General features: G+C 41.1%; 1 protein-coding gene across 1 annotated transcript in view; it reads right to left on the reverse strand.

Annotated features, from left to right (window-relative positions):
- The window catches only part of SORCS3 (sortilin related VPS10 domain containing receptor 3), a 266,055-nt gene that overhangs the window by 59,894 nt on the left and 187,088 nt on the right, over positions 1-19,073 (reverse strand). The window contains exons 7-8 of the mRNA XM_041461143.1: positions 18,802-18,866; positions 11,753-11,871 (exon numbers count right to left, since the gene is read on the reverse strand). Of these exons, the coding sequence (XP_041317077.1) occupies positions 11,753-11,871; positions 18,802-18,866 (184 nt within the window). The remainder of the gene's footprint in view (positions 1-11,752; positions 11,872-18,801; positions 18,867-19,073) is intronic.

Consider the following 19,073-nt stretch of genomic DNA (forward strand, 5'->3'; position numbering starts at 1 on the left):
AAGCTAAGAGAAAGGTCCTAGATTCTCTCCTACATATACTTCCTTTATCTGACAGTGATATTTTAGAATGAGCTTACATAGAATATTGCTGCAGCATCAATTGTATTCTCAGCAATGATATCACCTCTAGATAGTGGCTTTCTTCCCTGGAGAAGCTGTCATTCGAAGGACATGCTATTATTGGTCATGAAATTTGATATCTAATCAACTCAAGGCTTTTCCATTGACAGTTTGAAAAATTGGAAAGAAAGGGAGGTTTAGAAGTAGGACTAGCTTCTACACTAAGACTTCCTCCTCAGATTTTTTCCCATTTTTACTTGTAATGTCATCATAACAGTATTTAGCACCCTCAAGAGAAAAAACAAAAACAGCCACTGTTATGGCACACATGGCATAAGGTCATAAGAATGACCTATATGACAGCAAATAAACTCTATACACATAACATTTAGCTAAAGCCAAAGGTAAACACGAACAGGAAAATCTAAAGCAACTTGTCCACGGATCCAGAACAAGCCAATAGAAGAGACAGGGAGAAAACAGCAGTCACTGGACTCTCACTTCATGGAAAGTGCACTGTGGACTGGCACAGCAGTGAGTATTCAGGGTCCTGCTCTGTTGAATCATACAATCGTCTGGGTTGGGACCTTAAAGATAATCCAGTTCTTCCTTGTATCTAATCTAATCCTACCCTCTTTCAGTTCAAAGTCATTCCTCCTTGTCCTGACACTCCATGCCCTTGTCCAAAGTCCCTCTTCAGCTCTCTTACAACCACTTTAGGTACTGGAAGGTGCCCTAATGTCTCCCTGCAGCCTTCTCTTCTGCAGGCTGAATAAGGTCAGTGAGTGCTACTACTAAAAGATATATTTCCCATTTAATACTTCCACATCAAAATAAAATTTTCACAGGAGAGAACAGACTGTGCAGTTGATTCATACTGAGTCCAGCTAAAAGGCAAAAATTCATGTTTGCAGTAACTTTATCTCTCTCAGCTCTACAAGCGCTGCTCAAAGGATTCCCAAACTTCTAGATATTGTCTAAATACCACAGGGAATATTTAAATATCCCCTCTTCTCTTTTAATATTTATGGCCTCCATGGAAACCCCAAATTCTCAATTCTGATGTGAATTGAATATGCCCGGTGACTACTTGCTAAGAACCCTGCACTCAATATCCACATCTTCTGATGGGCTGAGACATGGTCTTCAACTTGTAGATGAGGACATGAATATTTACACACTTTTTAAATGCTGTGATGATCAATTAAGATTGGGAACAGTCCAACAATCTTCCAGTTAATCCAGTGAACACAGAGTGGCAAAAATAGCAAGGGGTGATCAACTTCTACTTTCTGTGCTGCAACAGGTTCTACTACAAGTCTGCCACACTCAAAAGGTTTTACATTATTTTTTTGGCTTTATCACACTGAAAACTGGTACCTGAAGGGGGTTTGTTTGAATTTCTTGTTTGTTTGTCTGGTTTTTAAATGCAGAAAGTTAGGATTAAAACACTGTTAAAGTTCAGTATGCAATAGTTAAACTCCCTTTCAGGCTTCCTCCTGGACTAGGTCACCTTGACAAGGGTTTAGAAATAGAAATATTTGAGGTTTGTGGTCTTCCTGAGCCAGTTAATATGAAGCCACCCACAATTCTGTTGGCAGGAGTTGTGTAAGCTTTTCCCAGCCAGGGTCTCATCTTTGTATGATTTACATGCACAGTTATAACAGTTCCAAAAAAATGATCAAGCCTCCAATAAAGTTTTGGCAAGCACTGTGGTACAGAATGAATTTTGGAAGGCCCAACTTAATTTATTTTGATGAACTTTTCCTTTTCCTATGAGCAAATGCTCCAACACTGTAAATCCCAGAGATTATGGCAGTGTTTTGCCCTCCAATGCCTCCTTTCAGTTCACATTTGATGAATGTCACCCAATTATTTGCTGTGAGCTCATCTGTCATGCTCAGTACAGAATTAGCTGGGTTTGTCTTTTTCTTCCCCCATTGCTAATGACTGGATCATTAATCTGCTTTTCTGGATTTCTACTTTATGTGTTTAATTGGGCTTCTAGCCAGTAGAAATTATTCCCATGGACAAATGTGTTTGTCATTAAACACATCTGTCTTTCCTAACCTGTGTTCTTTCTTCCTCCCTCCACTCATGAGCTACTACTTTTCGTTAATATTTCCACATTCAAGACAAAAATCTCATCTAACTTATATCAGCTGGCACTTAAGAAGAGAAACATGAGAAATTTCTCTTTGAAAGCCCTGAAAGTCTGGATATGTTGGCTCATTCCCCCTCCTGACCTGTAATGAGACAGAGTGCATCAAACATAGAAGAAAACAAATACGTTCACAAGACTGCAAAAAAAGTACCTAAAATTTGTCATGGAATCTATTTATCTTAGTAATTTCTGTGACATGTCTAGGAACACACAAAGCCATTTCTCATGTTAATGACTGAATATGATTATTTAAAAGCAAGCTTTGAAGCTTGCTTCCTTTTTTTTTTTTTTTTTCCTTTAGTCTGAAGTTCATCTTAGCCAAAAAAACCTGTTTATCTAAAAGAGTTTGGAAGGCAAGCAGAATGAGTTAAGAGATCTCAGACTGTAAAGAAGCCTAGATGATGTGAGGAATTGTAGATCACTGTGTACGAGGCTTTTTTATCAACTCCCTGGCTGGCTTATGCTGGAACCCATAATTTTCAACATAAGGCAGATATTGATGGAACAAACATGAAATTACTGAAGCTCAGAAAGGCCTGTGGGCTAAGGAGGACTCCATCTGCCTCCTGCTGCTCAAAGAATTTGCAGGAAAGTGAGCAAAAAGCTCACAGAACCAAATTTTACACTTCTTGTTGGTAGTACGTTCTTAATAGTATATAGTTGATGTTATTTTCAATAAACCTCCCATTTGTTTTCCAAGGTGATTCCTCTGCTTGTAGAGTTCCCCTCCTTTCCAATAACACCAAATGAGCTGGTATCAGTGTTGCAGCAGCACCCTGGATCTGTGCTCTCCACCTCCATAGGGAGCCCTGGCATCCCTCCACATTGCTTTAACTTTAGGTTCCCTTTCTCCTTCTTGTGAGCATAAAATCCCCCAAATCAAATTGTGGGTTAAAGCACAGAAGAGTCATGGCAAGTTCAGCAGGCAGGCAGCTCCACTGACACCCTTACCAAGGGATTTTGGGGTTCATCAGAGACAGCCCTGCCTAGGCCTTGCACAGGCTTGTGAGTATGAGGATTGAAAAGTTCTGCGTCCTCTCCCAAGCCTTACCACAATTCCGGTCAGAAGAGGTTCAGAAGATGAGGAAGAACATGAACCTAGTGTAATGTTCTTCCTTCTTGATTACCCACCATGACCAGGAAAAGCAACCTTCCAGATATTTCTGTGTAGTGAGGTTCTCCACTGCCCCAGCATAAATCCCACCATGACAGGTACTATCCAGTCTGAATTATCTCCTTGTGGTTTTCATTAACATCATGCCTTCTGCACAGTCACGAACAATACGCAATTACCTGAATTTGCTGTGGAATTTCTGTGCATGAAGCACCCTCCAGCTGCCTGGTAAATTCAGCTGGCTTAGAAAACGTAACACTCTTTAAAGCATCACACCCATCAGAGAAAATTTGCTGTGACAAAGGAGCATTTATTATACTGGTGCAGACCCTGTTCAGCTCTCTCTCCCCTCAGAGCAAAGATGACACAGCTAAAGGACAGAGTAATCTCTAGTAAAAATACTGCATTTGTTTTAAAAGCAACTCCTGCAGAAAATATGCAGTTACACCAAAACTCAAGCCACATCAGAGCTGCAGGTGCACATCACCCACACAGAAATCAACTCATGAGAAGAGCATAATTGTACACATTAAACCTCCTTTTGATTTCAGAGGAAACATATGAGTTTGCCAAGGCAATAATTTACATCTTCAGCTGATCAATCAGACAACGTGATGGGAGGGGAGAGAGTGATAAAAGAAAGTATATCACAAAAAGCCCTAGAAAGAAAATCAATAAAAAATAAATAAATAAAGAAAAATGTTAATAATTTTTTTTTTATCAAGAGATGCTTAGGCTCAAGTTCCAAATGTAATATTTGGCACAGAAAAGATGAAACTGTGCTAGAAATGGATGAAAAGCACCCAGCAGTGAATAGGAAAGTAGCTAACTACTTACTGCCTGTCTTGCTTTAAGAAGAGCTTTTAACTAGCACGTGGGATGCACTTTCTTTCATCTGTAAGGATTAATTTCCCCCACTGGAGTGCTGTCCAGCATTTTAAATAGGAGTGAGAAGAGATCAGCTCTAGCAGGCATTATTCACCACTAAAACAGGTGTAATCGTGTTCATCATTTAAACGTCTTCATCCTATTAGTTTCATAATAAGCTTTTAATGATTCCTTCAATAAAAGACTCAAAGACCAGCCCCTACAAGCTGGAGAGTGCTCCATTGTCCCGCCAAACCGTTTTCTCTACCATCGATCGCAAAGATAAAAATCAATCGTAGCTAAGCAGGGTGAAGTTAAAAATAAATTGCATGGATTGATTTCTGTTAAGACCTTTGGCTCCTAGTTAATGGAGGAAAAAATGGAGGAAAGAAATTTATATTTGAACATGGTGTATTTAGTTTCTATGAAAATAAAGAGACGGTTCTATACTGGGAAATGAACATTTAATTTCTCCCCTCTATCCTGTTTCACTGCTGAGAAATCTCACATTAATTAAAAACAACAACAAAAACAACAAAAAACCTAAAAAAATAACAACCACTTTATTCCTGAGGAAATTTGCCACTTAAGTTTTTTAATTGATAACTGAGGTCAGGAATCCCTATGAATTAGCATCAACTCAGCTGTGGCTGCTGGTTGAATTATATTCACCTGATAAATGAATTCAATTCAGCAAATATGCTCATTTAGCCTATTCTTAAATACTCAATAAACTTGAAACATACACTCATGTCCTACTAAACATAAGCACTTTCAAGTGCTCCTAAACAAGCATAGTTACGACCAGTAATAATAAACTACTTCTCTGAGCTGGGCTTAGATATATGTAGCTTCTAGAATCAGGAAATTTTTTCCTTCTCTATAACGCCTCAAAGAGAAATGCCCCCCCACCTGAATTCTAATATTATAAATAATAATTATTTTTCTTTCTACTGAGGTTGGGGAAAAAAAGATTATTATAAATATATCCACCCTGATAAAACCAGAATTTTAATCAAATAAAAAGAAAGTATATAAATGCCATTTTGCAGCAAATTACTTCAGCTGAAATTTTTGGACACACTCTGATGAGACACCAGGCAACCAAAAAAGGAAATATTATCCATAGGTTTTGTAAGACATTATCAGTGATTGTGGGTGAATACTGACATCTGCATATGTTTTAAGGAAACTTCTCTGATGCAAAAGAAGACTGAAATGGTTCAACAGATTTTGGCAGAAGCATTTGTTCCTCTGAGCCAGAGGAGTTATTCAGATGTGCACTGTAAGACTCCCACTCAGCTGCACCACACAACAACCTCTGGAGAAATTGTGGATTTGCTCCTCTTCGCTCCTGCCAGTGAGCAAGCTGAGATGCTGCCCTGCTGTGCAACTCCCTGAATTAGGCAAGTCTTCCAAGTTCAAACTTACTTCAGAAAGTGAAGAAGAGCCAGATAAAAGATCAGTATCACAGAAGAGCATTTTCACTTGAACTTTTCATTTTTTAATGTAATTCCTATAATTCCTACAAGAACTGCAGCTGCTTCTACACTGCTGCATACATAGGATGTGAGTAACCATCATCCCTTGCTCCTAAATGGCAACACCACAGACCCCATCACATTCAGGAGGATCATAAACCACAGCCAAGACCCTGTCTCTCTTCCCAGCTGCTCTCACACTCTTTTCTTCCTTCATCACATCAACCTCAGAACAAAGGGCCACCAAGAGAGCAACTTGGCTCTTTGAACATGGAATCATCATATGTCCCAGGACAACCTGAAGGAATATGGACTCAAGAGAAAGAAGTGCAGTTCCCAGGGTTCCCAGGAGACTGAATCACAAATGAAATGGCATAGAAAGAAGACAAGAAAGCTTCCCAGAAGGAGAAGTAGAAGCAGGGGCCAATGAGAGACAAGACACTTGAGTTTCAGCCTGCAGCTAAACACCTTGATAAATTATACCATGGGATGGAAAGGGGAAGGGGTAACCATGCTTCCACTCTTTAAAGGCCTAGGAAAGTGATAAGGCAGTGCCCCTGAGCATGCCTCTCTGATTACTGGTGCAAAGCGCTTCCCTTTTAAAGTGGAAATGGGCCAGGCTATGTAGCAAAAAACGAATCCTTTTCAATCAAACTTTGCAGGGATCATTCCACCAGTCAAAGAGAGATCTGAGAGGGTTCATCTCCAAAGGCATTTGTTTGGCGTGTATCACCCCCAAACCCAAATCAGGTATCAGCTGCTAAGTCTGAGGAGTTGTCTATACCCAGTGGTGTCACTGCAATGGAAAGTGCTGAATATCTGAGCTACAACTCAGATCAACTTCAGCTTCTCTCCACTGGGATAGCAGAGTCTGCAGCATCCTGGAGAAAAATAAAGACATAAAAAACAACCAAGACAGGTATTGATCACCCATCCACACACCTCTGCACTTACAGCCAGCTCAAATCAAAAAGGCCAAAGTAACCCTGAGGGTCTCCAAGTGCTGACAGAGACAGAAGCCTAAGAGAGGAACAGGGACCGCAATAACTGCATGCCAGACTAGACTGGTACAATCTCTGGGGGAAAATCCACAGATTTCCAGAGCAGAAGGGTTTACACAACACAACAAGATTAATAGGGGGATGGAAACATATTTATGAGACCTAGATCTATAGATGGGTAAAAAAAGAGAAAAAACAATTTTGAAGAACCAAATCCTTTCTCATGTCCCTTAGGATCTTGTGAATATACCCAAAATCTTATCTGTCCTTTTCTAACTCTCAGTTCCAACTCACAAAAAAATTCTCTCCCTGTAAATTTTGTCCCACTGACATCCTTAGGTCACCAGCACTATAACAGTAGTAGTGTCATGTCAGACATTCTGACATGAAGAGTTCCTTCACTATTTCTGTCCATCTCCAGGCTTCTGTGTGAAGACACAGTCCTCACACAGGTCAGCACTGTGAATGTCATCCCTCTCCAGTAGCAGCCAGGCTCATCCAAGGTGGGAGTCCAGCCACCCAGAAGAACCACTGAGCCACTTCACCTGAGATGCTTGCACATAACCTTTGGGCAGCCAGGAACAGCTCTGATATATGGGTCTCCTCGAGCCAGGTCTTATGGAGACCCATATCACACCCAAGCTAGCTTGGCTACCTCAGAAAGCATAAAATCAGCAGGATGGCTTCGGTGGTGGTGTTGGAAACAGAAAAGTTTTAAAAAAAGGCAAATTAACAAAACTTTTTACAGAGAAAAACTGAGCCAGATGTAAGAGGTTCTTGCTCCTGGTAAAACACCTCACAAAAGTGATTAGTTTCTTTGTTCTCTTCTTTTTGTAGTAAATTGTTTAGGCAGGACTTTTTGGCTCCTGTCCAATTGGGTGTCCTTAAGTCTGAGGTGAAGTTCCCCAGGTCCCATGAGGTGTCTTTTTACCTAATCGAGGAGAGAAACTTCTGGGCCTTTTTCCTTTTTAAGTTGACAAAGGATAGTTTTGTCACTCTGTCAACAGAGGGCACATTCCCACACATCTCTTTTAATTTAGTTTATTTAGTACTTAGCTCTATGGCAGCCATGGGTCTGCCCACAGGAATGCTGCTCTCTGCAAAAAGCACTGCCCCACAGCAAAGCCGATTCCCAGGGAACGCACTGCCCTATTCATGCCCCCAGGACTCCTCAGACACCCCCAAATAAGCAACACTGTACTGGGACTTCTGTGGCCCAGATTCTCCTCACTGCCTGAAATAAGCAGTGACATTTGCTCATGTTTTCCCTCATTTTCAGTGGAAATTTTTGATCTGTTGACAAGGAAACACACAGATCATTCCTGATTCTCTCTTCATAGAACCGAGTAGCATTGATATTATTTGTTCACTTGTAGGAAAATAAAAAGGTTCTCTCCAAACAATGCTGTCTCACTCAAAATAGAATTTCCTGAAAAATAATCACCATTTTCATTAAAACCTATTTAATTTTCAACACTTTTCAGCTACCTGACCAATTCCATTAGAAATCCTGATACAAGACTTGCTTAAAAAATACCTTTCCTAGATTTCCCTCTGTAATTTATTTTTTAACATATAAATTCTCCAAAGTATCAGTACTCTAGACTCATCCCAAATGACTATCCCTGTTCCCCGTGTCTTTTAATGTAGGCTCTGCAGATGAGAATACCATAGCAGTTTAGGTAATTGTCAGGAAATCACATCTTTTAGGCAGTTGTAGGTTATGTTTGCACCTAAGTTTGGAAAGTGATATTGTTTCAGTAACAAGTACTCACTTGAGCAGAGCTATGTAATTGAACACCACAGACACGGACATTAAATGGCGAAGTTGATAATCAAATTAGCTCCTTCTGCTATAGTACATAAGTCCAGACATATTCCAAGATTTTCTCACTAAAAAATTACTTGTTTTTCAAGTTGAATGAATTTCAAGTATTAATCATGAAAGAAGATTATGATATTGGCTCCTGGTTACACCAGAGCAATACTGTGAAATGAAAACTTATACATGCAAGAGAGGGTAAGATTTTCTCTTAATGTATCTATTTATGCAGAATTATCCAATCCAATCCTAGTGACATGATAGGCATCCTTAAATAACTATTGATCAATCAAATAGAAAGTCAGTCAATAAATTCAGAGTGATCACCTACTGTTTTATTCATAATAATTCTTCCTACTCTCTCTTAGTAGCTATTTCTTTCTTCCCCCCACATTACCTTTTACATCTTTCCTCATGGGCTATGTTATTTATCTCTTTTGCCTGGTAACAAGTGCCAGTCTTTTCAAACTCTCTTCAACAGATAAAATTTTCAAGCGTAAGATCACTCTCATTTTTTTTATTTGTACTGCAATTCTGAAAGATCCTTTCAGAAGTGCTGCACAACAGGAATTGTTGATTTATAATGGCTTTATAATATCTTCTGTGTTCTTCTTTCCCCTATCAATTATGGATCATAGTATCATGTTTGCTTCAAGTGCAGTTACACAAGTTAATGCTCCCCAGGAATCTTACAGTACAAGCCTGATTATCAACTTGGTTAGAATGGATATTCACTAGTAAATAACTCTATGCAGATAATCTAAGACATTGATATCAACAGCTGGAATTCATCTTCCCTAATTTTAACTGTCAAAAATTTTGGGGTATTCACTAAGCTCTGCTTAGGCTCCTTCTAATATTAATGAGAAAGGCATACTCAAAGAGAGACCTAGCTCATGTTGAAATAGGTGAAATAAGAGATAAATTGCCCCTGAAGGTTTCGATCTCTCTCATTTTAGAGGAACACTGCCTACAGATTTTGAATAAAAATCTACTGGTTTAATGACAAAAGTTTAAAAAAAAAAGCTCCTCTCTCCACTCCAAGACATTAATTCTGATTTGCTCCAGAACAGACATATCAGAACTCATGCACCAATGCTTTATGCAGCTATTAAACCTCACCAAGTTCTTAACATTTAATTTGATATTTATTTATTCATCTCTGTCTAATATTTAAAATTCTAAAGACCTGGCTCCTACACTTCTGTCCAAGATTACCCAGACTGAACAACATACTGAGACATTGCAAGCAGTCAATCTGACACATCCCATAATAGGCAGCAATACCACATGGTTTGTGAGACTAACACATCCCAGGACCTATCAGCACCCCTACACACATACCAAGGAAACACTCTGCACAGCCCATTGACCATATCCTGGATTTAACACACCTTCAGCTCAGAGTGTGCTGGGAATCTGAAGTGCCCGCGTGTCACTCGAGCTCTGCGTGGGCTCAATCCCTGCCCAGCATCTGCAGCCACTTACAGCAGGCAGAAACCCTGCCAGTGTGACACAAAACACAGGGAAAGGGATAGACAGCCTGGGCATGGAGAGTCTCCTGCCCAAAGCAGCAGCAATGTTCTGTGTGTATATTTAACAGCTTTGTAAAGTGTGGGGATGTGTTTTTCAATTCAAACACCCATTAAGCTATAATAAAACCTTGCTAAGAATACTCAAGACACTTGAGTATTACATATACATACATGTTTGTACACACACACACATTTTTTTTTAACTTGAAGCTTTTAGAAGCTAATAGCCTGAGCTGCTCACTTCTGATTTGAGGCAGAGGAACACACACACCAGCCCCACGTCCTCACTGTGAGATCAAGATTCTAAACAGAGTGGCCTTGTTTTAACACAGATGAGAGCTGTGGAGTGAGAAACATCTGTAAGGCCTCATGCTTAAAGAGCTGGATGTTCCAACACCCTTAGCCACAGACATAAACCACCACATTAAGAGAGTCTCCCTAAAATACTCCTTGGTGAGCAGAGCATTTATCGATTGGAAAGCCATTGCTTTTAGTCAAATCATGACTTAGTAAGTAGCAAAAACTGAATTCACAATGTTTTCTAGCAGTGGATCTCCACTGTGGCCAAAGGAAGCAGTAGCAGACTGGGTTTCATGGGGGATTGAAGGGAACTGTGGCTCCCATTGCAGTAGGTCATCTCTAGAGCAGCACACTCCCCTACTTTCAGAAGAAGTCTGCCAATGTTGCTCAAATGCATGCAGTTTTCATACTGCAGTCCTCCTAGGCCACAGGGATACAGTCTTCCACCTAATCCCAGCACAAATTTATCAGTCTTCCCTTTTATAAGAAAGTCTGACAATAAACACAGCAAATCTTTCTCATAATTTGGATACAGTCAAGAAAAATGCTCACTCAAGGAAATAAAATAGGAGCTTAATATAACCCAGTCTTATTCGAAATGGGAAGCATGTGTCTTTTTTGTACCACCTGAATCCAGTCTTCATCTCATTTTATTCCCCCTGCATCACCATGTCTGTAATTTCTGTGTCTCCTGAGCTTCCTACAATCTGGAATCACCGCAGCCTGGCCCTCAGTTTTCAACCAAATGGTACATCCTCAGGAAGTGTTCTTCCAGACCGTACTATTCATTCTCAGGCTTCCACAGACACAAAATTTAGAGAGATGGCCCTGTTCCATCCAATCCATGGATTCTCAAAAAATCTCGAAAACACGTAGTTTCTCATTCAATTTCTGACACTTTCTCCTCATTTCCAGAATTATCACCAACTGACAAATTTAAAGACTAATCACTTTGAAGTTGCCCTGTAAGAACTTTCCTCAATTTTTCTGCTTTTTTACCTCCTACTACAAATTTTGGTTCACTCTATTAGCATTATTTGACTGTCAAATCAGCATAAACCTTTCCAATTGCTAAAATAGTCATTCATACCTTTCCTTTGTTCTTTTCTGTTCTCCCAAATTCATTTCTAGTTCCTTTGGATTTTAGAATTAGCCACACAAATAGCAAGTTGTGAAATTCATGGACTCTTAATGAACAAACTTTAAAAATATATGATTCAAGGCAAGTGATGAGCAGCGAGATCAAGTGCTGTATCCCTCCCAGACTGCAGAGCCAATGGGATGAACTCCCAGCTCTTAAGAACTGCAGTCCCATGTTCTTATCCTAAGAATATCCTAAGAATATACCCTAAGAAGAAATACCTTGTGCAGGCAGAATTGATATGCCATTTGTATGAAGCCAATGTACCTGGATGAAGATGTATTCATCCTGAACAACCAGGGAGCTGACATCGATGGAGCGTGAGAAGGGCCCGCTCCTCTTGGTCTCGGAGCACTCCTGGATCCGGCAGGTCAAATAGTGTGTGTCTGCAATGGGAGCATAGGGACACATCAGAAATGCCCAGGTAGGGGTCACTTGTCTGTAAACACCATCAGCAGCTCCAAAGAAGGTCGTATCTCCATCTAGGGAGATGTTATTTCAGAATCTGCCTGCAGTCTCTGACACTTGTAACTGCTCTCTGAAGTTAGGAATTCACCACACTTTGGCATTCCCCATTCCCTTCCCTGTTGTGCAGACATCCCTCAGGAGACTGAAGTTCAAAATGCCCCATAAATGGAGGGTACCAACCATAAATGCATCAGAAAGCTGCTGATGAGACCCAATAGAGCAGAGGCTACCCTGGGTAGAATTCACCAATTCCTATACCCTTCTGGAAATCATAGCCCTGTCTTCCCTCTGAAACCCACTAGCCTTGTTGACTGGTTTTAATTGTGGCAGTAAAACACAAAAAGGAAAAAAAAAAAAAAGCCTAAATCAACACTATTAAATTTAACTTATTTTTCTGTGAAAATCACAAGCGTCTCCCAAAATTAAGTCTTTATAGCAAACATAGACTCGGAATGAAAATGCCACGGCCATGAAATAGCATGAGTGGCTGAAGATTCCTAACAGCAGTTATATGCACTGCAAGAAGCATCAAATGCATCTGTCTAGAGAGAACAGAGGACCATCACACTAATGGGATCCTGTCAGGCCTTGATATTGCTTGAGAGGAGGAACAGGACTGGGAGAAGAACATGAAAACAACAGAAGGAAAAGGCAGATATGCAGAAAGTCAGAACAAGAAGAGATGTGCTCACCTCCAGCAAGTTGAGAGAGGTTATAGGGGATTAAGCATTATTTCAGTCAGGCTAAGAAAAGGCCTCATGAAACAGCACAATGAATGCACTGTGTTTCTGGATGTGTGTAATCTAAATATGCCATCTCTGCTTTTCAACTGCTCTTCTGAAAACTGCAAATTAGGAAGAAAATAAAAATACTACTAAGATGACAGCTGGAGTGATAAAAGGGTCACATCTTTTGCACTCTGGCACTTTTACAGGCCTCTTAGATTCAAATGCTTCTTTGCTTTTCTACAAAGGGTGAGGACAGAACATCAATGAAGTAAACAGCAAGTTTGTAAGGGCTGGGGTGAGCCTGGTGCAGTGATTTTAGTTCACAACAGGACTTTCTGACATGGACCTTCTCAAACTGAGCCCAAAATGATAAAAGAGAAGTTTAAAAAGACAGTCACTAGCCCAGCAAAGCTGCTTATAGGATTCTCTATCACAAAAAACCTGCCTTGTCCTTGGTCTGTATCCTTACAGTGACAGCAATATGTGGGGCAGTGGAAAGTTCTAGGGGGCACAACTGAAATCCTCTGAGATTCAGCCAACTGCCTTCCCAAATTCTAAAACAAGTTTCACAGACTGAGAGTTTCTTCTTTTACAGTCTTGTCCCAGCAACACTCTTAAAAATGCAAAAAGAATGCAAGTCAGAGGCATTACTAATTGGACTAATAATTTCTAAAATATTTTGTCTAAAAGAGTCACAAAGTACAGCAAAGCTTTAATCTAATGAAGGTCCATGCCCAACCACCCAGTGAGTGAAGGCCCCTGTTTAAAGGCTGCAGACCTGGTTCTGGGTTGATGCACCAGGGATTCCAGGTTAATAAGGGCTGAGTCAGAGCAGTCACACAGGTCTGGTGCAGTAATGAAATCCTAGTCCCACTGAGGATGCTAAAGCAGCAGAAAATGTTGCTGGTGCCAGCTCAGAGTACTGGGTAGTGATTAAAGTGTATGGTGAAAAACACCTGACCTACAGACAGCGCCAATAACCAGAGTATCAGAGCTGTGCTTTCTCCCAGCATAAAATTCCAGCAGCAGCAGCAGAGAGGTCAGACTTTCAGTTGGCATAAATTAAAGTTCTTCATCAGCTGATATACACACACTTGGCCCAGAGCTGCTATTTAGCTCCTCAGTGTGGAACCTAAGACAACCTTGCAGTGGATAAAAGCAACTTCTCAGAAAACAAGAGGCTCTCATGTGCTGCCATGCTATCCAAAGAGATCAACAGCAGTGACTTGCTCTTTGAGGTAGCTCTAAAATTAGGCAGAACAAGGAGGAGAGGTCAGGAGTTGTATTTTTAGAAGCTCATTCCCTCCAGTACGTTCTCCCACACAGTCGCCTGGATATTCTTATCCTTCCAAAAAGGGGATAATTTGCTGCTGCTGAGTGACAGAATGGGAAGAGGAATAAAAACCTGTCACAAATAAATGCCGATAAATCACAAGTGTTGACATGACAACGAGCTTCCTGCCTATTGGGAAATGTGTCATTTTGAGTGTGTTACACCAGCAATCAAATATACTCAAAGGATGGCACCTGATTAATATTCACAAGGAGATGGTGGTGGAGAAGGGGGGTAACTCACTGCCCGTTCTCCATTTAGTCACTTGTTTTATTTATTTTCATATATCTTACAATACATGCCTATTAAAAAAAAAAACCAAAAAAACAAGAAAACACAGAAACAAATAAAATATCTTTAAACCTCTCTGCTTTAAGATACTAGATAAAGCTAAGTCTTGGTTTTTTCCTGCTTCCCCAAAGGGGTAACTCACTGCCCATTCTCCATTTAGTCTCTTGTTTTATTTATTTTCATATATTTTACAATACAAGCCTATAAAAAAAAAAACCAAGAAAACACAGAAACAAATAAAATATCTTTAAACCTCTCTGCTTTAAGATACTAGATAAAGCTAAGTCTTGGTTTTTTCCTGCTTCCCCAAATAACTTTTTTTTTTTTTAATCCCTTTAAAATACATTAAAAATCAGGTAAAAATATAGCAGCACCCAGCTCTGTTCCCATTTGTGTGAGACTCAAAGTGAGAAACAATCTCAAGGCCCTGCTCAAGCTTCTAAAAGGGTGACATTCACAGAGCACATCTTCTCACACAGAAAGAACAGGGTCTCTCAACAAAAGCTTCCATTAAGAGAGAAGAGGCCATCCTAACTTCCAGGCTATTATCAGCCTCTCCTCCAGAATGAGGTAATTTTGCACCCCCATTTTGGGCAGCCACAAGGTAGAAGGACATTCACCGAGAGGGCCAGGTGACATGAGACTAAGCCATGCTTCCAAATCCTTGCTTACCTTTCACTGGGGGTGTATTGCCTAAGGGAGGTTGTTTCTGTCTGGGCACTACTTCTAATTCATATATTGTCCTATACAACACCAGAATTAAAGGGTTTGGGTGTTTTGGTTTTCAGGGTTCTTTTAGCGGGTTGAATTTTTTGTTACTTTTGGCATTTTTATAATGTCCCACTGCAAAAGGAGTTGAGAAGGGCTCCCTACTTCCCAGGCAACATTAAAAATTTCTATGCTTATAAGCAACTCTAACCACTTTCTCAGCTCATCTGTGAATGAGGCAATATGGACATCAAGCAGCCTGGAGGGCTTGCTGCAGCTCAAATCCCAGCATCCATGCCTCCACACAAACCCTTCCCACCTCACTTAGGATTAGGGAATGGCTTTCACAGATGTACAGCCATTTTCCAGCTGAGGAGCCTGAACCACCTCCTCATTGCTATTTAACACAGTCTTCCATCTTGAGATTCTGGAGTGTATTTTTACCCTTTTTGAAGTGACAAAATGGAAACAATTTCTTGAAATTGGAAGGGACAAACTGGTGAAATAAGCCAAGCTACCATGTCTCATATTTTCCTGCCAGCCATGCCAGCTTTGGCAGGAAGCAGGAGCACAAGAGGCTCTCTCCCCAGCAGTGTGGGTCTCTGTAGGGAGGCAGTGAAACAGTCAAAGCTGTTGTGCTGAAGGCTGCAAAGGGCCAGCCTGTGTGCAGGTGACTGTGACTTAGACACAGGACAGCAAGTCCTGTCTCCCTCCTGGGATAGCTGTCCAGCACGGCTAGTAGGGAAAAGGGCAGTTGATAGAGACAAGTTGAATTGGAAGATTGGCTCAGCTTAAATCAGGCCCTGGTGTCAGGCAAGATTTAAAATCATAACATCATGAAGGTTTCTATGAGAGGGAGAAAAAACTCACTGGCCACGAAAATCTTTCCCCCAATGAAAAAGACATGTAGACTCTCCAGAAATTAGTTACCCTGTTTTATCCTTTTGGTTAGCTTTTCTCCCCCTCTTTTTCCTATAATTCAAATCCTGTTTATTGCAGTGTGTTTGTGAATGGCGTGAAGATTAACTCACTGAACATCAGAAAGTTCAATATATCCTTCCCAGGAATGCTGGTGGGTGCTTGTGTCAGTGTGATCATAATAGCACCCTTGCATCCAGCCCTGTCCTTGCTGCTGCCTGTTACACTCTGGCAGAAGGCACAATGCCCAAGGCTCCTACATGTTTTACAATTTAAAAATGCAAGCCTGGATTATTATTCTGCTACAATGACTCTGCCAAGATGTCAAAAAAATGTGAAAAACTTCATCTGCTACGAAAGATGCGAACAGCTTGAGATAAGATAGGCACTGGAATTATCAGCATCTTGCAGTATTTAAGGAGACTAGGCACAGGGGCAGGTGGGTTTTTCAGAGACACAACCATTCCTAATGACTGGACAGACAAAACCACATGGCAAGATATCTTGAAGGACAGTCACCAGAGAGGTGAACAGGACTGCCAGCTCCCAGATCCATAAGCTTATTGATCCATAAGCCCTGACTCATTTATGGACAAATGAGATTCCAGTATGCCCCACCACCTGTTCCCAGCTCCAGAGCTCCTTTTAGGCTCCAGTTCTGAATTGGTATTAGATAGGTTCTTGAGTCCCATTAATGCCAAAGGAAAAAAAAAATTAAAAAAATTTAGAAATCATCAAATTCAGAAGTCTAGTCCTAAATAGCACTTCCATTCCTTTCCCTCCCTTCTCTGCTGCTTTTACTCACTTTTTTTTTTTTTTAATTTTACTTAAAAACATGGAGGCAAACAGAAGACGAGGAAAGAAAAATGCCCAGCCTAGAAGAATCATGTATTTTTCAAGCAGCCAGTGATATTGAAGGCATGGATTCTTCTATCTGAATTAAGCTAAGCAATGGGAATACTTAAATCTATGTCTGTTAATGCATCAAAGTGACTGAGCCACCAGACTGACCTAAAACAGGCATTAGAGAAGTCTTTCCTTCCTTCTGCATAATACTGAGGAAGACTTTTATGAGAAGCTTTCTGATCAAGAGGAAGTAACTGCAGGGCCCCGTTTTCCAGCACGTGTAGGTGCCTCAGCTATTTCACTGAGCACATGAAGGCCCGATTTGGTTGCAGAACTAACTGGGAGAAAAGGTCAGTGCCCCATTCCTGAGCACCCAGAGCTGAACAACAGAGCACTGGGGAAGTCTGTAGCTGTGAGGCTGTCGCTGCTTTATAACACAAACAAATATTGATTTTAGCCTTAGAACCTCCAATTGGAGCAGCACTGTACTTTTGTGCTGTGCTGGGAGAGGAGTCCTTTGGTACAGGCCAGCAGGGCCAGCACAGCCCAGCAGGTCTGGGATGGCAGCTGCAGTGGGGCTGTTTTGCTGACACTACTGGCCAAGCCTGGCTTCCAGTGAAACCCTCAACACCATCAGCTGCCAGTTTCAAAATGCTGAATTTATATATTAAAACAAGAACAAAGAGCAAACCCCTGAGCAAACAAGACCTGAAGGAAGAGAGCTGTCTTTAAGCTGGGGATACATCTTTCAAACGTTTACATCCTTGACATATCCAATATTCAAATAGCTGGGTGAGCAAGTTTAAACTTAGTTTCAAAACAGACTCCATCAGCACTTTGCTTGCTTGGGACTTTTTATTTGCATTTGACCACTTCTCCCATCATACCTGCAACAGTAAACACAGCAGCAAAGGCACTGAAGATGCCTCCCTACCCTGTCCACCCACCTGTCGGCCTGTTTTGCTTTTTCCACAAATTCAACAAACAGCTGTCACCCCTGAGCTGTTATTGCCTGGTTATTTATTCAGCTGCCATCACTAAATAGCAGTGGGAGGCCAGTGAGAAATATTAGAACATCCACAAGCTCAGAGAAGCCATCTTGATAGACAGGAGTTTGTTCACACATCTGGCCTACGCAGCACTTGACTAAAACAGAGAAAAGTTTGCAACCAACAAAAATGAGGCTTTTTTTTCCCCAGAAATCCTCTAACTCCTCAATGCTATGTTGTTTTTCTATACTGTCCCTGCACCAAAATGGGACACTTGTTCCGTCGCTCCCATTCCCTCACACTGGAGTAAAGTTCCACACACGGAGAAGATGTATTACTATGCTGCAGTTCCTGTGAGAAATATCTAAAACACTTTGGAGAGAGTAAGTCAACTTACTTCTAATACCATGTCTTTGCTGGAGACTGACTACGTAGGAATCCATTCCACTGCAAATGTGACTAGATTTATTTCCGTGAGGGGTTAAGAAATTTTTTTCCTATTTCCTTCTTCAGACCCAGGCACATTTCAAGCCTGTAATGTGTTGGTACGGAACACCTATTCATACACTATGAGCAAAACTACAAAATACTTTCAATACAAGACAAAGGGGCATAGGAACATTCTGGCCAGAGGGCAAGTCTGACTGCAGGTAATTTCTCAGATTCTCAGGTACCACCTAGCTGTTCTGAGCACCTCTGGAAATGCACAGAGGTTCCATGGTACAGTGCTGGTTGCCCAGCTCTTTATGATTGACATAAACTATGTGATACTGAAACAGCTAAACAGGGAACAGGATAGATGGGTTCTTAGCCCAACAGACTGTGCTTCTGTCCACCCCCTCCACAGATACAAGCCCTGCAGCCCATGACTTTCCCCTACAGGCTCAGGATAAGAACATCACATGAAACCCCATGACCCACATCTCCCCTGCCAATTAAAAGTAAATGGAGATGTAACATGGGTAAAGTGGATTCTCATTCCCACTCCATTCTTGGCTCAAAGCCCAGTTTTTAGCACTGGCTGCAGGCACTCACGTCCATCAGCTGTCCGGGCTTCCATGTGCACAAGGTCAGGTTCTTTATCCAAACCAGCCACTGACCTGGGAGGAGAGAGAGAGAGGACAGTCAGTTGGCTGAAAGGCTGCTATCAGACAGAGCTGGGGAAGGAACACAAAACTAGTTTAAACCTACCTTGGGACACCTGGTATGTAGGTCTCCACCTTTTAATGACTCGTCTCCTTTGTATTTCCACACAGACCATGCTCAGGGTCCCTACACCAACCTTCCCAGGCATGGGAGAGTGATCC

Source organism: Pyrgilauda ruficollis, unplaced genomic scaffold (genome assembly GCF_017590135.1).
Source record: "Pyrgilauda ruficollis isolate IOZ18807 unplaced genomic scaffold, ASM1759013v1 scaffold15, whole genome shotgun sequence".
Lineage (NCBI taxonomy): Eukaryota > Metazoa > Chordata > Aves > Passeriformes > Passeridae > Pyrgilauda > Pyrgilauda ruficollis.